At 40.9% G+C, this 20,616-nt stretch overlaps 1 protein-coding gene across 4 annotated transcripts in view; it reads left to right on the plus strand.

Annotated features, from left to right (window-relative positions):
• SEMA6A (semaphorin 6A) overlaps positions 1 to 20,616 on the plus strand; it is a 113,602-nt gene that overhangs the window by 51,205 nt on the left and 41,781 nt on the right. For all 4 annotated transcript variants that reach the window (XM_042829438.1, XM_042829441.1, XM_042829439.1 and 1 more), the window contains exons 3-10: positions 2,075 to 2,192; positions 7,572 to 7,632; positions 9,559 to 9,621; positions 10,446 to 10,547; positions 12,643 to 12,733; positions 15,284 to 15,403; positions 16,379 to 16,467; positions 17,347 to 17,564. In XM_042829438.1, coding sequence (XP_042685372.1) covers positions 2,075 to 2,192; positions 7,572 to 7,632; positions 9,559 to 9,621; positions 10,446 to 10,547; positions 12,643 to 12,733; positions 15,284 to 15,403; positions 16,379 to 16,467; positions 17,347 to 17,564 — 862 coding nt within the window. The remainder of the gene's footprint in view (positions 1 to 2,074; positions 2,193 to 7,571; positions 7,633 to 9,558; positions 9,622 to 10,445; positions 10,548 to 12,642; positions 12,734 to 15,283; positions 15,404 to 16,378; positions 16,468 to 17,346; positions 17,565 to 20,616) is intronic.

A 20,616-nucleotide genomic window follows, 5' to 3' on the forward strand; every position in this document is an offset into this window, starting at 1 on the left:
CTTTTCTTTTCTTTTCTTTTCTTTTCTTTTCTTTTCTTTTCTTTTCTTTTCTTTTCTTTTCTTTTCTTTTCTTTTCTTTTCTTTTCTTTTCTTTTCTTTTCAATAAGACAAAGTATCTTTTGTAACAGAAACTCTCTTCTTTCTTACCAACACTTGTTGGCAAACTCTCCAAAATTAAGGGTCACACAGACAGCTGCAAATCAGTATTGAGATGTGCTGACAAAAGAGGTGGAGAGCTTTCTATGGATTTTACCATGCAAGTCAGATTGGACATAAGTGATTCTTCACATTTGCCACAGCTCAATGGTAATTACTCCAAAGAAAAGTATTCTGAAGTCCCAAAATTTGAGATATTTTATAGGAAGTATTTAGCATGTGAGCCTGTAGAAGTGTGCTAAGAAACAGCAAGTTAGCAATTATAACTCATATTTAAATCTACTTTGGACCAGGAATTTGATTTTGACATCATGGTACTGGAACAAGGCAGAATTACTCTATAGAAAACCCTACTGAAGTTAATTTAAGGTGACCACCAGGCTCTCAGCAGCAACATTTTTACCTTCCAAATTGTTACGCTGATTGTTTGTGTGAAACATGGGATAAATTCTCTCCAGCACAGCGTGCTGAAATGCATGTGAATGTGCAAGCCCAGCTTCTATTAGGTCTGTGACTTCCTATGGAAGAAACAGAACTGAATAGGGAAGAACCTGAAAGTTAGAAGTTGGCATTTTGCACGTCTTGGTCAGAAACATTGGGCTTCTGAATGTAAATCCTGGCTGGACTCTATTAATATGTTTCCCAAAGAGTTCTCAGCATCTGATTTACAGAGTTTCTCATACATGATGTTCTCAAGTGCTCTGCCAAAGCTGTGCTGCCAAAGTCAGTGCTTCAACCAAACTTGACAGAGAGAATACTTTTAGAGGACAGTAACTGAAAAACACCAATTGAGTTTCTGAAGAATCAGGCTCCCTCAAATAGCTGCAGTTTTCTGGGAAAACATATTGATGGGGAAAAGGCTCGTGTATGGCTTGATGCTAGTCAGATCTTTGTAAGGATTAAGCACTGCACAGGCTACTCAGACAGTCTGGATTCTCCCTTCTTGCACATGTTCAAAAGCTGCCTGGATGTGGTCCTGGGCAACCAGCTCTGGTGACTCTGTTTGAACAGGGAATTAGACCAAATGGCCTTCAAGGGTCCCTCAGCCAGTCTGTGCTTCTGTGAATATACAGAGGTGGCACTTCTGTATTATGATGTTGTTCATCAGAGATTTATTGTCCTCTTGTCTTTGAATTTACCTGTATAGCTCCCTAGTTGGTGCATCTAGACATCATGATCATGCATTCATTTGCAACCTAACTGCAAAGTGGCTCTTGGTCAAAAATATTCACTGTTATTGTAGAGAGAGACTAAATGCTTGTGCTGATTAGTAAAGAGGGGGAAGAAGCTGGCGTGATGATAGTGTAAGATCAATAGAAGGCTTCCAGTCAGTACTGTTGTTCAGTTTCCAGAAGAACTGCAGTATCAGACTGGTTGCCAAAATAATATGCAGTGACTTTTAATTTTAAAGAAGTCTGAGTAGTGGTTACCCATAGTTTCTCAGAAATCCCCACAGCTGCTTTACAATATCAGTCCAGTCCTGTAGGAAACCCACTGAGCTGACAATTCGAACCACTCAGAGCCAAGTCTTTTGCTTTGACCACTACTAATCCAGTCACTGTGATGATTGATGGGCCACTGTAAAACTGCTTTGTCCTGCTAGATACACTTTGGCAGCCAGGAGCCAGCATTTAAAGTCTGCAAGCCGTGAAAGAAAAACTGTGAGAAAGTGCCATGTACCTCTGTGCCAACGGCTCTAGAGCAGCTTTACATTCTAAAGAAATTCACAGTTCTTGTCTTCTAAAAAATGACTTTCTCCTTTGCAGCCTTAGCCCTCTGTGCTAGTACCTTCCCGCCCTAGGCTGTGATGCCGGGGGAGAAGAGAAACCACAGATTTCAGCCATTGCCATGTTAGCATGTGATTCTGTTTTGTCCTTTGCTTTTTCTCTGGAACCTTGTTCTTCTTCACTTCCCACAGATACAAGACAGTATCCGGTGTTTGTGGGTCACAAGCCGGGACGGAACACCACGCAGAGGCACCGGCTGGACATCCAGCTGGTCACGGTCATGAACAGAACCCTCTACATTGCTGCTAGGTCAGTAGTCCTCTGCTTCACCACTCCTCACTTGCTTTGCATAGAGCGGGAGGGAGAAGAGGAAGGATATTCTGAGTTTTCCTCTGCTGGGCATGTTATTCTTAGGATTTTCTCACACTCATACAGAGGTTTGCAGGCTCTTAGTAAGATGTATTGGACACCTCGTTAGCCAGTCAGCTGAGGCTCAGTTCTGTGAGAAACTGAGCCATCCCTTTCAGGACTTCTTTCCCATTGCTCCACCTCCATTTGAGCCTGGGAAGAGAGAATTTGCAAGACTGGTGCCATAGAGGAGATAATTCATCTTCATTCTGTAATTTCACTTGTGCACACAATTAGTTATATGTTTTAGAGAATGATTCTATTAGTGCACAAATGCATGTTTGAATAAGAGTCGTTAAACTTTAATGTTGCTAGTTTAGGCTTATTTTCAGTACCACAAAGCAGCAACAAAAAGTTGGGGGTGGAAAAGAAACACATTTTTGCTGCTGTTCTATTGATGTACTCAGAAAGGTTAACTGAATTTGGTGTTTTGGATTTTTTTGGACTGCTGCTCTGTGCGGATACAAATACCTCTTTATATAAATTGCATGTCAAGCCACTCATTTAGCTAGTGTAGCTCAGCATAGCACGACCAGCTTCGGTGGCACTACACTGATTTATACAGCTGCCTGCCTGGCACAGACCCAACAGTAACTTCCTCTCCACTCCTGTTGTTAGCAAAGGAGGCTGACAATCTCCAAGTGGGAACTACCTGATGGAAACAGGATGAATTCAGGAAGGGCCAAGATTAGCAAGGGTCAGAAGCCCAGCTCAGGTGCTCTTGGACCCAGATCCTGTTTGGGAAAGCTGCCCCTCCAGGAGAACCTTATTTCCTCTCATTTTTTCTGGTCCTTCTGCTCCTCAGAAACATGCAGCCTTCTGTGAGCTACAGAAGGACAGGCTGTTTCTGCAGATGGGAGAGGTGGTGGGTGGGATGGCTGGGGGTGAGGGAACAGCTGCTGAACAGGCAGCCCCTCACCACTAGCCTGTCCTCAGAGCCCTGAGTAAGGTCCAGGAGCTGTCTGTTGTTCATCAAGCAGTTCCTTCCCATTTTCTGGGCGATCAGATGTGGCCTGTGGTAGAGAGTAATTCCTGTGTACAGCAGCCAAGTCACTGGTGCTCTTTTTACATGGTCGTTTCTTTGGCTGCTTGAAAACTGCACTGTTAACTGCTCACCTACAGGCTAAATACAGCTTCCTCAGGCTTCTCACAAACTTCACTTTACATTTCATCCATGTGCCAGAGTTTGGGGCTGTAGCTTAATACCATGCCCTGCTGGCTTCCTTGCAGTTTCCCCTACCATATCATTTATTCCACAAAGCAACAGCAAGAGATAGGGATTTGAAACCAAAGTGTTGAAGAGTTTGAGGTTTTTAAGCAGAGAACACTTTTTTCTTTTCTTCTGATTACTGCCAGTTTGTTTTCCGTTGTTTTCAACACTGCTTTTTTCCTGGTGTCCCCGGACAGGCCGTCACACTGCTTGCTCCCTTCTCCCAGAGGCGACCAGGATCAACCCCTTGTTTTCTCCTTGCATTCAATCCTGGCGAAGTGTGTAGGTCGAATACCACAGCTGGCTGTAGGACACAGGACCGTGGTTCCTCTCCTCCAAGAGGGATTCAGGTTCACTTTGCAGTGGAGTGCTGACCCCACTGTGAGGCCCCAGCTCAGGGCATGGCGTTTCTGCTGCTTCCAGTGTGATAACAAGTACACAAGGGCAGAGAGTGGGCTGAAAGTGTTTGGAAGGTGGTGGCAGGATTTCCTCCTTTTCAAGGCTGATTTCGCTTTGCTTTCCTTGTTTGTTTTCCTTTAAATGAGGAAATCATTCGCCGGGAGAAGGTGGTAAATCTGCTTTAGTGGATTTTGCCCTGTTGTACTCATAGTTTGTTCCCAGAATGAAAGATTGACACAATTAGAGTTGCACTGCCCAAGCAACCAGCTTTACAGCAAGAAAACACACATAAGCATTTTGGGATATGAAACTGTTGCACAGGTTATATAAAAAATGAAAATACAGGGAAGGAGAATATGTGTATTGGTGTACATTTATGCACTCTTACATATTCTGTAGCTATGCATTTGTATGACACATTTTACCTTAATGAGAATGCTCTTATACTCCTTGGGCCTTCTGACCTACAAAAAATCATGAAGATGTAGTCTCTTTTGTACTTAAACATGCACAAAAAAATCTTACATTTTTTTCCTTTGGTACTCAGGCACCCTTTGGTATGTTATTTTCCCTCTCCACATGCTACTGAATAAAATCTCTGCTGGGCTGAGAAACTTGTGTGATTTAAGTTAAAATTCTAAGGTAATTTTCACCTGAAGTGATAAACTTCAGAAAATGAATTATCTTTTGATTGTGTGAATGAGGGTTTACAACTGCAATATTGGATCTCTTTCAGAGGCAGTAATGCAACTAGAGGTTACATACATACAAAGGTTGAAGCAAGCATGTACACAATCAAAGGTGTTTCTCAAAGAGTTTGATAGCAAGATAATTGCAGCTAACATAAGTCCCCTAGATATCGTAGCAGGTCTTGCTTTCATACCATTTTTTCACTCGTCAAAATACAGTCATTATAAATTTACATTCGTACCATTATCTGAAAAGCAGTCAAAACAAACTGCTATACGTTGACAGTTTTTGTTTTGGTGTTTCTGTTGTTGTGGACTTTTTTTTTTTTCTTTTTCCTTGTTTATTTGCTTGTTTTAGAAAGCATAGCTTTGCTTTGCAGGCAGCCTCCTCCAGGAGGACAGACTCGGGTGGAACTTTATTTCTGACTGACTGAGACAGAGAGTGATTTCTTGTCTGTTTGTCACTTCTGTCATATGGGTGTGCGACTTCTGTGTTGACTGCTCTGAAGTATAATTCTGTGTCACTTTGGAAAGGCTTTACTTCATATTATCAGACAGAGATAAATTAACATGAGTCAACCAAAGTTCCTGAAACCATGTTGGTTTGCAGCTAGGATGCCTGAGGTACAGTCTGTATACGAGCAGCTGTTTTCTTTTTTTCTCATGGGAAGGCTAACATCTTGCCATCTCTCACACATTCGCAAATACGAGCTTTTTTTGCCATGCCACCTCCTCCCACTGCCTTGTGTGGTGGCTGCTTTTGTCCACTTTATCTGTCATCCTTCATGTGTGTGTTTGAAAGAGTTGACTGAGCCTGTGGAGCATCGGGGCTCCCTCCTCATTTGCTGTTACACATTTTCTGAGTGGCCAAGGGTCATCCACAGCCGGTGGCATTATTTAAATTCCCTTCCTCTGCAAGTCCATGCCATGGCAACAAAACTCAGTTCTGCTGACTGGAGGTGGGAAAAACGGAAGCTCTAGGATTAGGTCAATTTGTGTTAGAATAACTTAATTAGCAACAAGCTGTACACATACCACAGCTAGTAGATAGCAGGATTTGGGCAGCAGTGGGAAAAAGAGAGCAAGGACAATCCTGTATTGTCTGTGGCTGGAGAACCTTCCCCACCATCTCATAGCACTTTGCTTCTCTGCTGGCATTGTCAGCAGCTTTATTTCAAATGCAGCATGAGAAAGTAATAGGTAATTTGCCTGATACTGACCCTCCTTTCGATGATCCCATAACTTAGCATATGATTTTCCTTTCAGCTGTTTCTTAAACCAGAAAGTAAGCCCCCTGGGAGATGTTTTATGGAGCATGGAGCTAAGCAACTCGAGCCTCTTTTTGAATACCCCAACTGTATTTTTAATTGTCCTGTTTCGAAAGAAAAAATCATAGCCCGTGTAAACTAAGACTGATCATTACAATCAAGAGCTGTGCTGGAAGAATGTTTTTAGAAATCCAGCAGCACCTAATTTGCAATTCAAGAGACTTTGTTCCCACTTTTATCTAGTAGGAGTAACAGCATCAGAGATGTACATTAAAAGGGAGCTGTGTGCTAGTCTGTGAAGCTGATACCACACTAATAGGTAATTTTAGTCCAGCCCTGACCACTGCTATGTCAGTGAAATCATAATAATAATAAACTGAGGCATTAAAGTCATCTTGAAAGAAAATGACAGTTCTGTTTTTTCAGAGTCTGGAGGAGCAGAAAACCCACAGCTCCTCAGTTTGGCATCTTATGCAGCAAATAACTTCAAGTGTCATAGCAGGCAGGAGGTTTTTAAAAGCAGGTTCCCTGCAACTATGCTGCCTCTTTTCTCCATGCGAGGGAAGTGTTGCTAATTCTTATTATGGCAGTGTTTTGTGTTTGCTTTGCTTGAGAGATAGCACTATTTACACAAAACCCAAAAAAGTGAAGCCAGGCTTAACAGCTGAAATTTCCAAAATGGAAGCATTCTGTATGCTGCTCTCTGCAGACTCCTATGTAGACCTCTCACATGCCACAGACCATTCTCCATCTGCGTAGCTTCCTGCATTCTCAAAAAAAGTCAGTGCTGTTTCACAAAACAACAACGACAACAAAAAAGTGATGCTCAGTATTCTTCTCTCTTCATTCCCAATTTCATGTGGCTGTTAGTATGGTGCTGTGGGTTGTGCTTTTTTTTTAATCTCCATATAGAAATGTCTGTGTTCTCAGCTTAGCAGGAGAGGATGTTTAAAAATATCTCTATACCTGAGTGACTGAGTCTATTTATTCTTTCCTAAGAGAAATTGGCAGCTAATTATAAGGAGAAGCATGCTCTGAGAAAAACACTCTGAGGAAAGTAAATGCAAGCAAGAAATGTGGATTTTGTTGCGAGGAGCATTTTACAGTTTGGTTTGGTTTTGGTATGTGAAGAGAGGACTCCTGGGAAGAGCTGTGTGGCTGTCAGCCTTTTGGCTAGCATATTGTCAGCCAAATTATCACATCTGAAATTAGAAAAAAAAAACAAAATAAAACAAAAAACAGAAAATTAACCTTTTTTTAACCCTGAATGGCTAAATATTGCACAGTGAGTGCTAGCCCAGAATGGTGACAAAGGCTGTCACAGATTGCATCTGAGTTCAGATACAGAAAAAACGTCTGCATTCTGGCATTAGTTCTAAGTCCCATTGAGCAGAAATTATAAAATTATATAAGGCTCATCTTCCATCCAAAATTTTAGTTATTCATATAATCCATTTCGGGAAATAATCTTGCTTTGAAGTATTGTAAAATTTCCTTTTTTTTTTCTCTTTTTTCTTAAAGAAAGGAAATACAGTTTATATATGGAAGTGCTTTTCTGGGAGAAACAGGTAATGCTGTCAGTTAAGTTCCCTGGTAAGACCTGTGATCCTTTTTTGAAAGGATTATGGATTATCTTGTCAAGTAGGTCTCCTCATGGAAAATGAATGGTTTTACTACACCTTTTGACTCTGCATTCATTTGCTTTTGTTTACAGGGACCATATTTATACAGTTGATATGGACACATCACATACAGAAGAAATTTATTTTAGCAAAGTAAGTAGTCTTTATCATCTTCCAGAAACAGAAGGCAATGGTCCAAAAGTAACTGCTTTTTATTTTATCATATTGGCCCACAGTGTCAAAGATGGTGGTGGTGTAGGAGTAGAGGCTGGACCTCCCCACCAATATTCACAGAATCACAGAATGGCCTGGGTTGGAAGGGACCTCAAGGATCATGAATCTCCAACCCCCCTGCCACATGCATATTCCATTATATTTAATGTTCCATGTTCCATTATTATTATATTCCATTCCATGTTGTTGCCATTTGCCGAATCGCAGCAGAGGGGAACTCTAACAGAATGGCGTCTGATACGGAATTGTGTGCAGGGCAAGGGTGTGGAATTGAATTCCTCCATGCAGAAAAAATAGCACCCGTTGGCATTCATCAGCACTTGCTGAACATGAATGGAGACCAAACAGTGGATGTCAGGACAGTGAGGTGGAGGATGGAGTGTTTCAGCAATGGCAAACAGGGACATGAAAGATTAGCCATGTTCTAGATAGCCAAGTGCAGCTGTCAAGCCACAAATGAAGAGTGTCTTCATCATCTAATTGATGTGAATCACTTACTGCTGATGACTGTGTTGACAAAAGGTGTTTCGTAGCAGAGAATTTGCTCTATCAAACAGTTTTATTGTGCTCTTTGTATCTGTTGTTTCCATGGAAAAAACAGGAGGCATTACTTTAGGAGCAACCTACATATAATGACTATACTATTCCAATTACGTACACTGAAGCTTTCATCATAAAAAGCAAACACTATTAACATGTTTGCACAGAAATTTGTAAATAAATCTGTAAATAAAATCTTACCACAGCAGCACTTTGTAGATGTATCCACATTATCTCCATGGCAAGATGAATTCAAATTAAGAAGAGCTTTATCTGCATTACTGCATTGCAAATTAGCATAAATTTTCTAGAAATAATCTCCCTTCAGCTCCTCCTCACGTAGTGTAAAAATTGACAGACATAGCCTTTGGTCTAGCAGAAGACCATATCAGTTTGGCCAATGCATAGATTCCACCGTAGGAGAGGAGAATTTGTTGATACATCTATGAAAGGTGCTGAAGATTAGCTTATGTCTTGTTGCTTTTCAAAAAAGGGAGGTCATAGGCTTGTTACGGAAATAAAAGCAATACTGTTCTTACATTCATGCTCATTTATTCAGCTTGGGGCCATTAGTGAATGGAGGGTGACTCAGTGTACTACTAGGAAATATTGTCAGAAGAAGTGTAGTGTCTGAGGTGTTACTGCTATCTTAAGCCACATTTTAAATAAATATTTATTATCTTTAATCAACCTACCACATTAAACCATTTATTGAATTCATTGGAAAAAAGAAAAGAAGGAGGTTGGCATTTTTGGAATTTACCTGAAAGTGTTCCAGAGAAAGAATGCTGGTAGATGAAATCAGCAGTATCTTGATAAACAGAGCACTCCCTCAGACTGCTAGCTAACTTGAAATGATAGAATTGCGTTCACTATAATTTCTTTGCTAATGTGAAATGTCCTGGAATAGATACTCCACTTAGATTCCAATCAGGATATACAGTCCATAAATGTTTATTTTGATTTGTGCAATAGTATTAAATTAAAAGAAAAGAGCATCTAGTGTTTTTGGAAAAGTACTTGTAAGTTTTAGCCTATTGCAAAATTCAGTTGCCTTAGGATTTAAAAGAAGAAAAATAAAAGGGAGAGGTTTCTGGTTTAATGAGTAGATAGCAACACAAAATTAAGTGAATGGTTCACATCACTGATCTTTCATTGTTACGGCAAATTAATCACGGAGAAAGGGTGCAGAATGCTTTTAATGAGTATATGTTCAACAGCTAGTCTCCCCCAGGAGACTTCTACTTCTGAAATCAAATGCAACAACCTCTGGGCTCTAATTGATTTCTTTCTTGATCCTTGCAGAAACTGACGTGGAAATCTAGACAAGCTGATGTAGACACATGCAGAATGAAGGGAAAACATAAGGTAGGCAATTTTCATTTCTTTTGCATCTGCCACTTTAGTTTAGTTGCTTCACTGCTATCTCAGGCTGCTGTCTGTGATGTGGAATGGATCATGCCATTCACTTCTTTGCTAGTAATTGCTTTTTCTATCAGCCCAGTGAAGGCTTTAATTTGCAAAAAAATAGTTTACTTTTAATGTGATAAAGCATTACGACAGGAGGCACAGCAACATCCCAAAAAGCTTAGAGCACTGGAGGTTTTGAACATCATGCCATGTGTAGCGTTTTAGGTTAACACCATCTCAAGAGCTAAGTGCTGTGGTCCATCCTCCTGTAGGGGCTTACAGAAAAGTTTATATGACATGTCAGTGTGCATAGAGGGAGGACTGTTTCTCACACTAGTCTTCCCTTAGTGTAACATACAACTAATATGCGTGAGGTCAGAGTTAGATGTTGATTCTGATTCTTCGTAGAGCTTCCCCTGCTTGTTCCAGCTGCTTCATGCAGATACACTGAGACTGTTTTACAGCAGCACAGGTGAGATGATCAGATTTTTCACTCCTGAGGAAAGCAACAGTGTTCAAACAAAATTCTAAGTGAACAGCAAAATCTGAACTGCAACATGGAAATCATATCCTCAGTTCTTTATAATCATTTTTAACCACCAGAATAGAAATAAATTGCATCTCACTCATTGTCAGTAAAACACAGTTGAAACAAAGCCTAGAATGTCACAGTAACTTCCAGCCAATTTCATTTTAGACTTGACAGTGAAAGATCACACTGAAAAAATAAAACCAGACACCCAAGTAGAGTAACTTATATACTTTCTGTTATCTTTCTTCAGGATGAATGTCATAATTTCATTAAGGTTCTCCTAAAAAGAAACGAAGATACTCTGTTTATCTGTGGAACAAATGCATTCAACCCTTCTTGCAGGAACTACAAGGTATGTGATCTGTTAGTGAGATTTCATTTGTGACCTTTCCTGCTGTTGGATTTATTGTGACAGTGCTGGCACAGCATGAAGTGTGTTGTTCAGCAGTACATCTTTCAGCTCTGTAGCCCATCTATTCAAATATTTCCCATTTTTTTAGGCTTGCAGCAATCCTATGTCATACAGCCTTCATCAGCGGATGTCTTTGGAGTAGCTGTGAAATTAGTTCAGTTAGGCCTTGGTATCTGGGCTCTGCTTTTTCAGGCACTGCAATATCCCACAGGTTATTTCTTATCCATCAGGAAAAAGAAAATTCAGCTTCACTAGTGCTGCTTCTGACAAAACCACAGCAGAGAATTCTTATTCTCTTCAGTGCTGTCAAAGGGAAAAACAGTATAAAGACATTAACACTGAGGAAAACAGCTTCCGTAGTGGTATTCACTGTGAATGCTTTTTCTGCAGTGCTGATTTACTTTGTTTAGCCACTGTATTGTCTATAGTCTAGGAAGTGCATTGGAGAAGTTCAGCATAGTCTTTTATTTCAGTCTCTAGAGGAAGAATCAGATTTATTCATGTATGAGCTTGCATCACGCATCTGGTACAGGTAGCTAATGTTCTTGAAACCTCTGTCTCTCTTCTTCTTCCTCTCCTTGCATCTTGCTCCTAATGTGCAACTAGGTTTCCTGGCTTTAGTGTGATATTCAGTTTTATTGTTTCATTTTATTGTTTCATGGCCCCTGCTCAAGCTGCTTTTGCTAGAAAGCTGATTTTTAACACAAATGCAGATTTCGTTGGCATAAATGACTCTCCTGACCCCTGCTGCAGGTGTTTCATTCCTCATGACACATGGCCCCTTCAGGATTCCTCACCTGTCACTGAGCTGCCTCGTACCCAGGCAGTCAGAGGAAGTCATCTAGACACCTCCTCAGGCTTTTCCTCTATTACTGGGTTACAGAGAGAGATCACTAAAGTTGTGCCTAACAGAGAACAGGGCTATCCTTCCATGCACAAAGTGGAAGTGTAGACCAGCCTGTGGTACAAGGCTCAGTATAGGGAAGGCTGCACAGAACTGCATTTCCCCTCCCTGTCATCTGTAGTGTTTTCCATCCTCAAGGAAGCACAACTAATTCCCTTCACAATGGATTTGAATAGAAAAGGCACATGACAGAAAACGAATGCTGACAGATCATCCACCAGAGGACTTAGGTGCTGTAACATTCAACCTAGAAGCTGGTGGGAGTAGCTGATGCTGCCAGATGGGTTATTTTTCATGCTCTGTGAATCTGTACTGTGTGTGGTTCGCATAGCGTGAGCTCATCATGTTCCTTGACTATGCTAGGGAGATGTTTATTCCCAAAATACTGCTGTATAAGAATCTTAAGCAGGTAAGAGCTGTACCTTTCCCACAAAGCTTGCTAAACCCTCTTGAACTTACTGTAAGGTTGATCTGTGTATTTGTATAATTACCAGTGCTTGGGGTGAATTTGTCTCCCAGGAGTTACACTTAAGCCTTAGATTTTACAATTTCTGCACAGGTTAATTCTTGCCTGATGGTAAGAGGATTTCTCCATAACACAGCCTCAACTGATGCTTGGAGGGCATCCTTCTGAATATGAAGAGGCACTGCTTTTGTGACTAGACCAGAAGAATCTCCGGACTTTGGGGGGAGAAATGCACACACACATAATTGTCCTAGTGTTGTTTCTTCTGACTGCTATGGCTTGCAGTCTTTTGCTGTGTATAAAAGCACTTCTGTTGGATCACTGTTGAGGATATATTTTGAACCCATGCCAGAACCACAGACCACGTAGCCTGCTGCAGTTCAACAGGAAGCTTGTGTGTAGATAAAATATTGACTGAAGACTTTTGTAAAATGTGTGTAAAAAGTGAGAGTGATTAGGCCTGAGAGAGTGCCTGACTTACTGAGTGCACATTTTTCAGCCTGATTTTGTTTAACGCTGTGTTTTTTGTCGTGTCCTTCGTTCATAGCCAGGAGGGCAGTTGCAGAAAGGGCTTTGCTCCCTGCCCAGAAATGAAGCTACCATTAACCTGGTCCTGGGTAAGAAGTCTTGCTCCCGTATCTGAGGAGCTCCCTTTTGTTTTTCAGGTGGATACACTGGAGTTCCTGGGTGATGAGTTCAGTGGAATGGCCAGGTGCCCCTACGATGCAAAGCATGCCAACGTTGCATTGTTCGCGGGTAAAGAAGAACGACTGAAATAATCTCTTTTGCTTTCCTTCCTGCAGCCCAGGCTTGCCATTGAGTCCAAATGCCAAGGTAGCAGATAGGGAGTGGATAATGACTAAAAATAAGGGCCATAAGGAACTCACACGCACAGGAAGCCTTGCCTTGTCTGGGACTGGCTTCACTACCACAAACAGCATTGCGTGAAGCCTCAGTTTCTTGGTTCGGTATTTCAGTATTTCCTGGAGTCATAATAATACAATGCCAGACGAGAGTGAGGCACCATTTCTGACTGCATCCTGCTTCTGTGAAGGGCAGGGGCAGGGCTTATGTGAACTTTGATGAGGAAGAGACAGGATATGCTGTTTAACAACTCTAAAGTTACTTCTATTAGTGCAAACCATTCTGATCTTCTCTTACATTCGGCTGTAAAATTAGATGATAAAGATAATACAGAAGCCACCTGTGATAATGTCACAGTCCTATTCAGTAGGTGTACTGCAAGCAGGGCTTGGGTACCTGGAAGTACTTTAGCAGTTCCTCCCAAAATGTTGAGGTGTAGGAGTTTGAACATACGGAGCCACTAAAGATCATGTCCATGGCATAATTGCTGCATTAGCTGCTACTGCATTTGAGCTGGCATGGTCTGCTTTACAAAGGAGAGATTTTATAGCTGGTTGTAAAAAAATTATTTGCTCCCTCTATGGTGTATAGTGGGTCCTTTTGTTTTAAAGCAATGGTGGTCATGATGATGGTGATACTGTGTAGTTTCTTAATTGCAGTCGGAAGATCATGAAACTAGAAATCCTTTGATTATAGGTGATTTGTAACCCACAGAGAAAGAGGCACACCTTCAAAACAAGATGCATCCCAAGTGTCTCAGATTGCTGTCTTTGGGGCAGTCTGACTCAGCTGTCAGGCATGCCTTATTCACTACATTGGCCAGAAAAGGCATTTATAACCAATGTAATGCAAACATTTATCTACATGCAGCTGAACCGGGTGAGATGAGTCCCATCCTGTGGCTGTAGAAGTCCTCACATTATTTGAAAATAGTATTTTTAATAGAAATAAATTCTCTAGCTCTTAGGATGATTCGGTCTGAAAATGGTAGTGTCACAATAAATTCTTACCAAATATACCCTGTAAGTCTCCTAGCTTCATAAAATTGGTTTGATACAGCATACATACTGATCTGTGTGATAACTTTTCAGAGTGCAGAGGAACGCTGTTTCAGAGCAGTTTAGGGCACAAATCCAGCTCATCTGAGTCTGCTGGGAACGCTTACAAGAATATGGCTCTTCTTGCAGTTTGTAGCTATTTTAGCTGATATGTGTGAATTGTAATTAGTCACATGGTCTCCTGCAACTTGTCACGAAAAAAAATAAATGTGTGATTGTATTAACATGAGTTCAGACATCCACAGCTAAACAATGCAGCTTTTTATACTATTTTAAATTGTTTTTAGTATCTGCCTTTATTTCCTTTTTTTTCCAAGTCCTGCTAAAAAAAAAAAAAAAAAAGGCTGTTATTAAATGGTGATTGGAATTGCAGGGTGAGAACAAGCAGAAAAGTCCTGCTAGCAAAAACCAGTCATGATTTTTAAATCCCAAGCTGAAATTAAACACTGACTGTAGGTGCAGTGAGAAGAGCTTCTTATCACAAGGGACTCTCTGCACATGCAGTAAGCACCATCAAGGCCCCAGGAAACCTTAGATGTGTGCTGTTCTGATATTCTGTAGACACAACAGAGATTCAAGCTGCTGGCTTCATGCCGTGGCACTTGTTCTCCTACCAGCCGCCATGGTTCCAAGGCCTGCCTTGTAAGGGGAAACAGTACCAGGTTATCATGACCTGTGAACAGTTCTGACCATCAGTATCAATTTAAACTGCAGATAAAGCTCATGCGTTTACTTTCAGATAGTTTTGCATCTTATGATTGTCCTTGGGGTTCCAGTCTGTAGTCCCCTTCTTACCATTAGTCCTCCAGCATTGTTTAAGAGAGAGAAATTGATAAATCGTGTTGAAATGACCTAAGACACCATTTTAGAAGAGAAACATGGACAGGCAGTCCTACTTCATTTCATCGCATCTCTGCTTTGCCTTAGCTCCCTGCACACCACTGAATTTTTAACTAGTGATCTTTAGCCCAGAAGTACTCACAGAGTGAAAAACTCAAATAAGTACGAGTTAGCTGGTAATCCCTGAGACCTGTCTGCTTTTCTCTCCTGGTTAAAACTAATTTCTGTTGAGGTTTCTCCGTATTTATTTTGCTCACATGCACAGACGGAATTTATGAGCACTGAGCTAGAGACATTTGCGGATAAATTGGATAGGGCAGATTAGTATGTCTTAGCTAAGCTGGTGAAGAGCTGCTTCATGAGGTTTCTTCTCCCACAACGCACCTCTGTTTAAAAATTTATGTTCAATCCCATTTACCTATTTGGATTCTTTCACGTCAGTTTTCTTAAAGAAGATTCTCGTTTGATTACTGAGCAAAAGTAATTATTCCTGTCAAGTATTCCTGTCACTCCCCACCCTGTTTCTTCTTTTCTTCCTCCCCAGAGGGAAAGCTGTATTCTGCCACAGTGACTGACTTCCTAGCAATAGATGCAGTCATATACCGGAGCCTTGGAGAAAGCCCAACTCTGCGGACAGTGAAACATGACTCAAAGTGGTTGAAAGGTAGATAAACAAACAAAACAAGGAAAAGCCAGTCCTGGATTCCTGAAAGAGGAGCTAAATAGCATCTCTTACACTGATCTGTTTATCTGTTTTTCCTCTTCTCCCCACCCCAAGCTATCGGACTTGACATAAAATGAGAGCATAGTAGGCCTGAATATAGTCTAAAGAGCTTTCCAAGCTGAAGTCATCAATTTACAGCTGATGGATGCAAAGGCTGGAATTTTCAGGGCTCAGTGTGCTTGGTGTACTCAGACTGTTTCTGCAGCACTCCCTTCCCTGGCAGCATATTAGGTACCAGTCTGGGCTTCATGAAGGATGGAGAACTTGACCTGCAACATTAAGATTCGTCAGTGAAAAATAAAATTATAGGAATATTGCACAAAGCCTTCCTTTTATATTCCCTAGGTACTGTGCAGCTGCCATTGAATTAGGCAATGTGTGCTCTAAATGCCCTCATTGTTAAGAATGGTGCTGTTTAGCTTCACGTAGGCGTTATGAATAGTTAACATTTAGAGTGATCTTAACAGTGAGTAAAGCCATAGTTTGAAGGCTTTTTCTGCATGCAGAAATGTTTTGCCAGGTGTTGACATTAGCAGTCCCACTTTGCTTGTTGCTGCAGACATGTATGAGCAGAAACACTAACATGGCTTGTTCCCTCCACGTACAGCCTGCAGGCCATAAAGAGCTGTGTTTGAAGCCCCAGGCATGCACTACACACTGCCTCTTCTCCTTTCTTTCCCCACCATGCTGTGCAGATGTGCAGTGGCAAACACTTGACAGCCTTGCAGAAGTTTTCTGCAGGCTGGCCCCCAATGGTGCTGCATCCCAAGCAGGAGCTCCTCTCAGTTCTGCAAACTAGACAGGCTTGCCTCACGTGGGGTTTAAATGTTCAGCACTTAATGTGAATGCTTCTTTCTGCACACATAGTGCTTGCATGCTATATGCTGCACATGGAATGTCTTGTCTTTTTCCTAGAACCATACTTTGTCCAGGCAGTGGACTACGGCAATTATATTTACTTCTTCTTCCGGGAAATAGCAGTGGAGTACAACAGCATGGGAAAGGTAAGGGTGAAAACATTGCCTCAGATGACTTAGTGACATTCAGGAGGAGAAAAACATATGCTATTCTTGGACTGGTGCTATTAGGAATGACCTTGAAATGAAAACCATAAATCATGATGACAGGGTCATCATTTTGAGAAGTTTCCTATTGCTCAAGCCAAAAGGTGGGCAGGAGTGAAACATCGTGCTGTCTTGAAAGGAAACAGGGTGGTTTCTGACAGTGGTGACTTAGGCTGGAATCTCTTTTCCCAGTCATAAAAAGCACAAGGCAAATGTGCTACCTTCAGTGTGCTTTAAAATGGCTTCTAAAGCAAGACAGTATTTGTCTTTAAGAAATCTGAATTTGAGTAATCGAGGGGAGAAATTTTTTGGTCTGCCATTCTTCAAAAAATAATTAAACATTTACTGCATTTTTGTGAATTTCACAATAGGTTTCTGACTAAGCAGTCAGAAAAACTGACCAAGGTCAGAAAGGTGAAGGGGAGGAATAAAAGCCCAGCAAGATTTGCATAGCTTTTAAGTGCTGAAAATATCAGAGTCGGAGCAGGCAGTGTGGGTTGCAGAGACTGTGAATATAAAATGTGCTATTGTTTGGGGAAATAGAAAGCTAAGCAGTCTGTATGGAAATGAGTTTTATTTGGGTTGAGAACAGATCTCTTGAAGGATTTATGGCTGTGTATTAAATGCCACAGCCTTATCATTTATAACATGCTGTTCCAAAGCTGAATTTTCTCAGTTTCTTATTGCCACAGATTATGGAAACATGGGATTAAATTAAGCACCTTGCTGCGTCGTTTCAAATGTTTCAAATGCAGAATTCCTACAGTCTTTGAGTTAAACATTTCATTTTCTCTAATATTCTTGCTATACTGCTTCCAGGTAGTTTTCCCGAGGGTGGCTCAGGTTTGCAAAAATGATATGGGAGGATCTCAGAGAGTGCTGGAAAAACAGTGGACTTCCTTCCTCAAGGCTCGTTTGAACTGCTCAGTTCCGGGTGATTCACACTTCTACTTCAACATACTGCAGGCAGTTACAGATGTTATCCATTTCAATGGCCGGGATGTTGTTTTAGCAACTTTCTCCACTCCATATAACAGGTAATAGGAGCAATAATCTTTTGTTTCCTTTACGTTTTGCTTTTCATTGCAGTTTCTTCTTACTCTATAAAGATCCAAGAAGCGATTGCTCATACAATGTAATTATTATGTACCGTGCACTTACCAATAGTTTGTGTTTCATTTTAAGATACCCTGGCATTGCTTACTACATTTTATATCTGATAATTTAGAACAGCTTTCAAACATTTACTATCTGGACGTGTTCCTTGGACATTTTCTTTACGTGAGAATAATTCAGACCAGCTGCCAAGAAGTTTTGCAGAGTGTAAGTCTCAGAATGTTAATACAAAGAGAAAATACAGTTTTCCTTTCTTGCGAAGAGAGGACTGGGTCTGTCTCATTTGCAGCCTATTTCTCTGTGTTTCATGGATCTCTATTGGCTCTTGTGTTCTCCCCTGGGAAAGCCACGGACCTCAGCCTTGTTGCAGGCTGCAGAGGAAGTTCTCCAGATCAGAACAGGAGAAGCAGAGGCAGGATAGAGCTTCAAAGTGTGTCAATTCCTTCTCTGACAATTTATTTTCGTAGAGGGATGTCTTGAACTCCTCACGCTTAGCCAGCCAGTCTTACTAGTTTTTACCTCCCTGGAGCTGCACCCATGATGTTTTTTTTGAGAGAAAGAGGGAAGGAGGAGCTCTGCTAAACAAAAAGACTATTCCTTTTGCTCACCACATCAGCATGTCTTCATGCTGCAGAATTGACACTCAGGAGTCCCAATCTTGCTTAAGCAGAGCCGTAACACAGCAAAGAGGTACCAGGGAGGGGAGTAATTCCTCAAGCACCTGTGTTTCATTGTACATGTGGTTTCCAAATGCTTCAGTTCACATGTTAAGAATTTATTGCTGTTATACATTATATGTGTTTCTCCAGAAGTTGTTATAGTAGTAACTATCTTAATTATCAAGGTCTCATGGAGAAGTTAGAAAAGCATTCATAGTCTAATTAAAAGATATATTGCTGATTCACAGGGTAATGCTTGAGCTGAAAGGGGAATTTTATTGCTGAAATTCATCTAGTTTTACTGCACACTTGCCACCTTTTGTCAAAGCCTGGCCATAGTAAGATCATGCACAAAGCTGAATTCAAATGAGAGTAAGCCTAGCCCTCCATTTTTTAATCACTTCTCTTGACGTGAAAATAATGGGAACTTCAAGAGAAAAATTAAGTCACAGGGAATAAAATTTTAAATTAAGATGATCTCTTCTTATGCAAAATGTCCTAATAAAAACAAGAAAATGGAGAATCAGCAGCAGCAAATATACTGTATCCTGAGATTACCTATAAATTGGGATGTCTTTCTACTCCGCTAGTATTTCCTGTGGTGTGTCATGAACAATCATTTACTTTAAATCCTGTGTTTTAGAATCTAAGTACATGGTTCTAAAATCAAGATCCTATTTATGGGCACCATTTTTTGCCAGGCATTGGAGATGACACAAAAGGCACATAGTCTTGGGGGCATCTCAAAAACAGACCTACCTGTGACATGGACACCTCTCATTCATTCCTCCTTCTCTGAGGAAAAGCTTCAGTACATGCCTTTCATCTCTGGAACAAGAACGTCCTCCTAAAGTGATCTGGAAAAGATCCCACAGTTCAATCTGATATCAGCCAGGGTGGGAGCTGGTGATGGCTTGTAGTTAGTGCATAAGAAATTGCTTGGCTGTGACCCACAGTCCTCCATCCACATTGTTTAATGGTGCCGTGGACTTGCTAATTGCCATCCCCCATAGAAAAGGATTTTGCAGCCTTCTCAGTAGTGATCCCTCCATCACTTTGAAATGTGTTGAGGACAGTTCTCTGCACATCTAAGTACTAAGCCCGGAGGGTTGTTTTTGAGTTAGTGCTAAATTCACAATATGCAAGACCTATCTGAAGTGGGAGTTGCTGTGCCTTAGGATGTGGTCCTGTTTGCAGCCAAGTACACCCCCAACTGACCCTTACATCAAAATACAAGTGGCTGCCTCTCCTTATAACTATCGCTGTTTAGTATCACGTTAGTGAGAAGGTTTGAAGTAAGTTTCCTTCCATATAAGCTCCCAGCCTGTGGAGATCGAAGTTGTACTATTATTGTCTCCCTACCTGTTGTTTCGTTCAGTAATAAGCATTTCAGAATCTCTTAATATTCAAACAATCATTTCCTTATCAATTTTTGCACCCTTATAAGTTTAACTTTATTCTCTGAAACAGTATTACAGTTGCTACGTTTTCTCTTTGGTAGGTAATAGCCTACTAGCTAAAAGCAGGATTGAAAGACTTCAGCCAGTTAGGTTCATGCTATTTATCTGATAAAATCAAGCAGAGAAATCAGACATGAATACAGTAGTTAATGTGTAAAAAATGAAAGGTGGATAAATGAATAATTCATGCTTCCAAATGAGTGACCATGGGAAAATCCTAAGCTTTTCAGAAAGAAAGTAGGTAAGGTTGTAATTATGTTTAGACAATGCTACCATGCACTTGCTTGCAAATTTACAACTTTATCATCTAAAAATACAATTGTGTTTGCTTCTACAAGCTCTTTACACCTCACTGAGTGATTGAGTTAAGCAAATTGCTGAGCACAGTTAACTTCTTTCCACTGGGAAAACTTGATGGAGATGAGGCTATAAGAGGATGGAGTAATAATGTGGAAATGCAAATGACACAGTGCAGTGCATTTCCAGTTTGATCAGCTCCAACTTCTGATCTGTCTACAAGGTACTTTTGAGGCATGACAGGGACTGTGAGAATTCATACTGAGAAAATGTTGTGACTTACAAGAACTTAAATTTCCAAATAATGGGCTTTCAATGAGAGTAGCTGCTACTCCTCATGCATTACCATTCATACACAGAGTTTTCCAGATTCTGTTCCCTTTTCAAGATTACTGCAATTAATTGTCTCTATAGAGGCTTTGAAACAAATTGTGCTGGCAGGAGCTGTCTGCTGATTGGTACATTTCAGTCTTTTCCATGGAGCTGGCTTTTCCTGTCAATACTCAGAGGTTACAGAGTTCAGAATTGAGTAGCCTGTGACAGCAAGACTTCTATAC

Source organism: Centrocercus urophasianus, unplaced genomic scaffold (genome assembly GCF_019232065.1).
Source record: "Centrocercus urophasianus isolate 14NV4802_14NV808 unplaced genomic scaffold, USGS_Curo_1.0 seq_31, whole genome shotgun sequence".
Classification (NCBI taxonomy): Eukaryota; Metazoa; Chordata; class Aves; order Galliformes; family Phasianidae; genus Centrocercus; species Centrocercus urophasianus.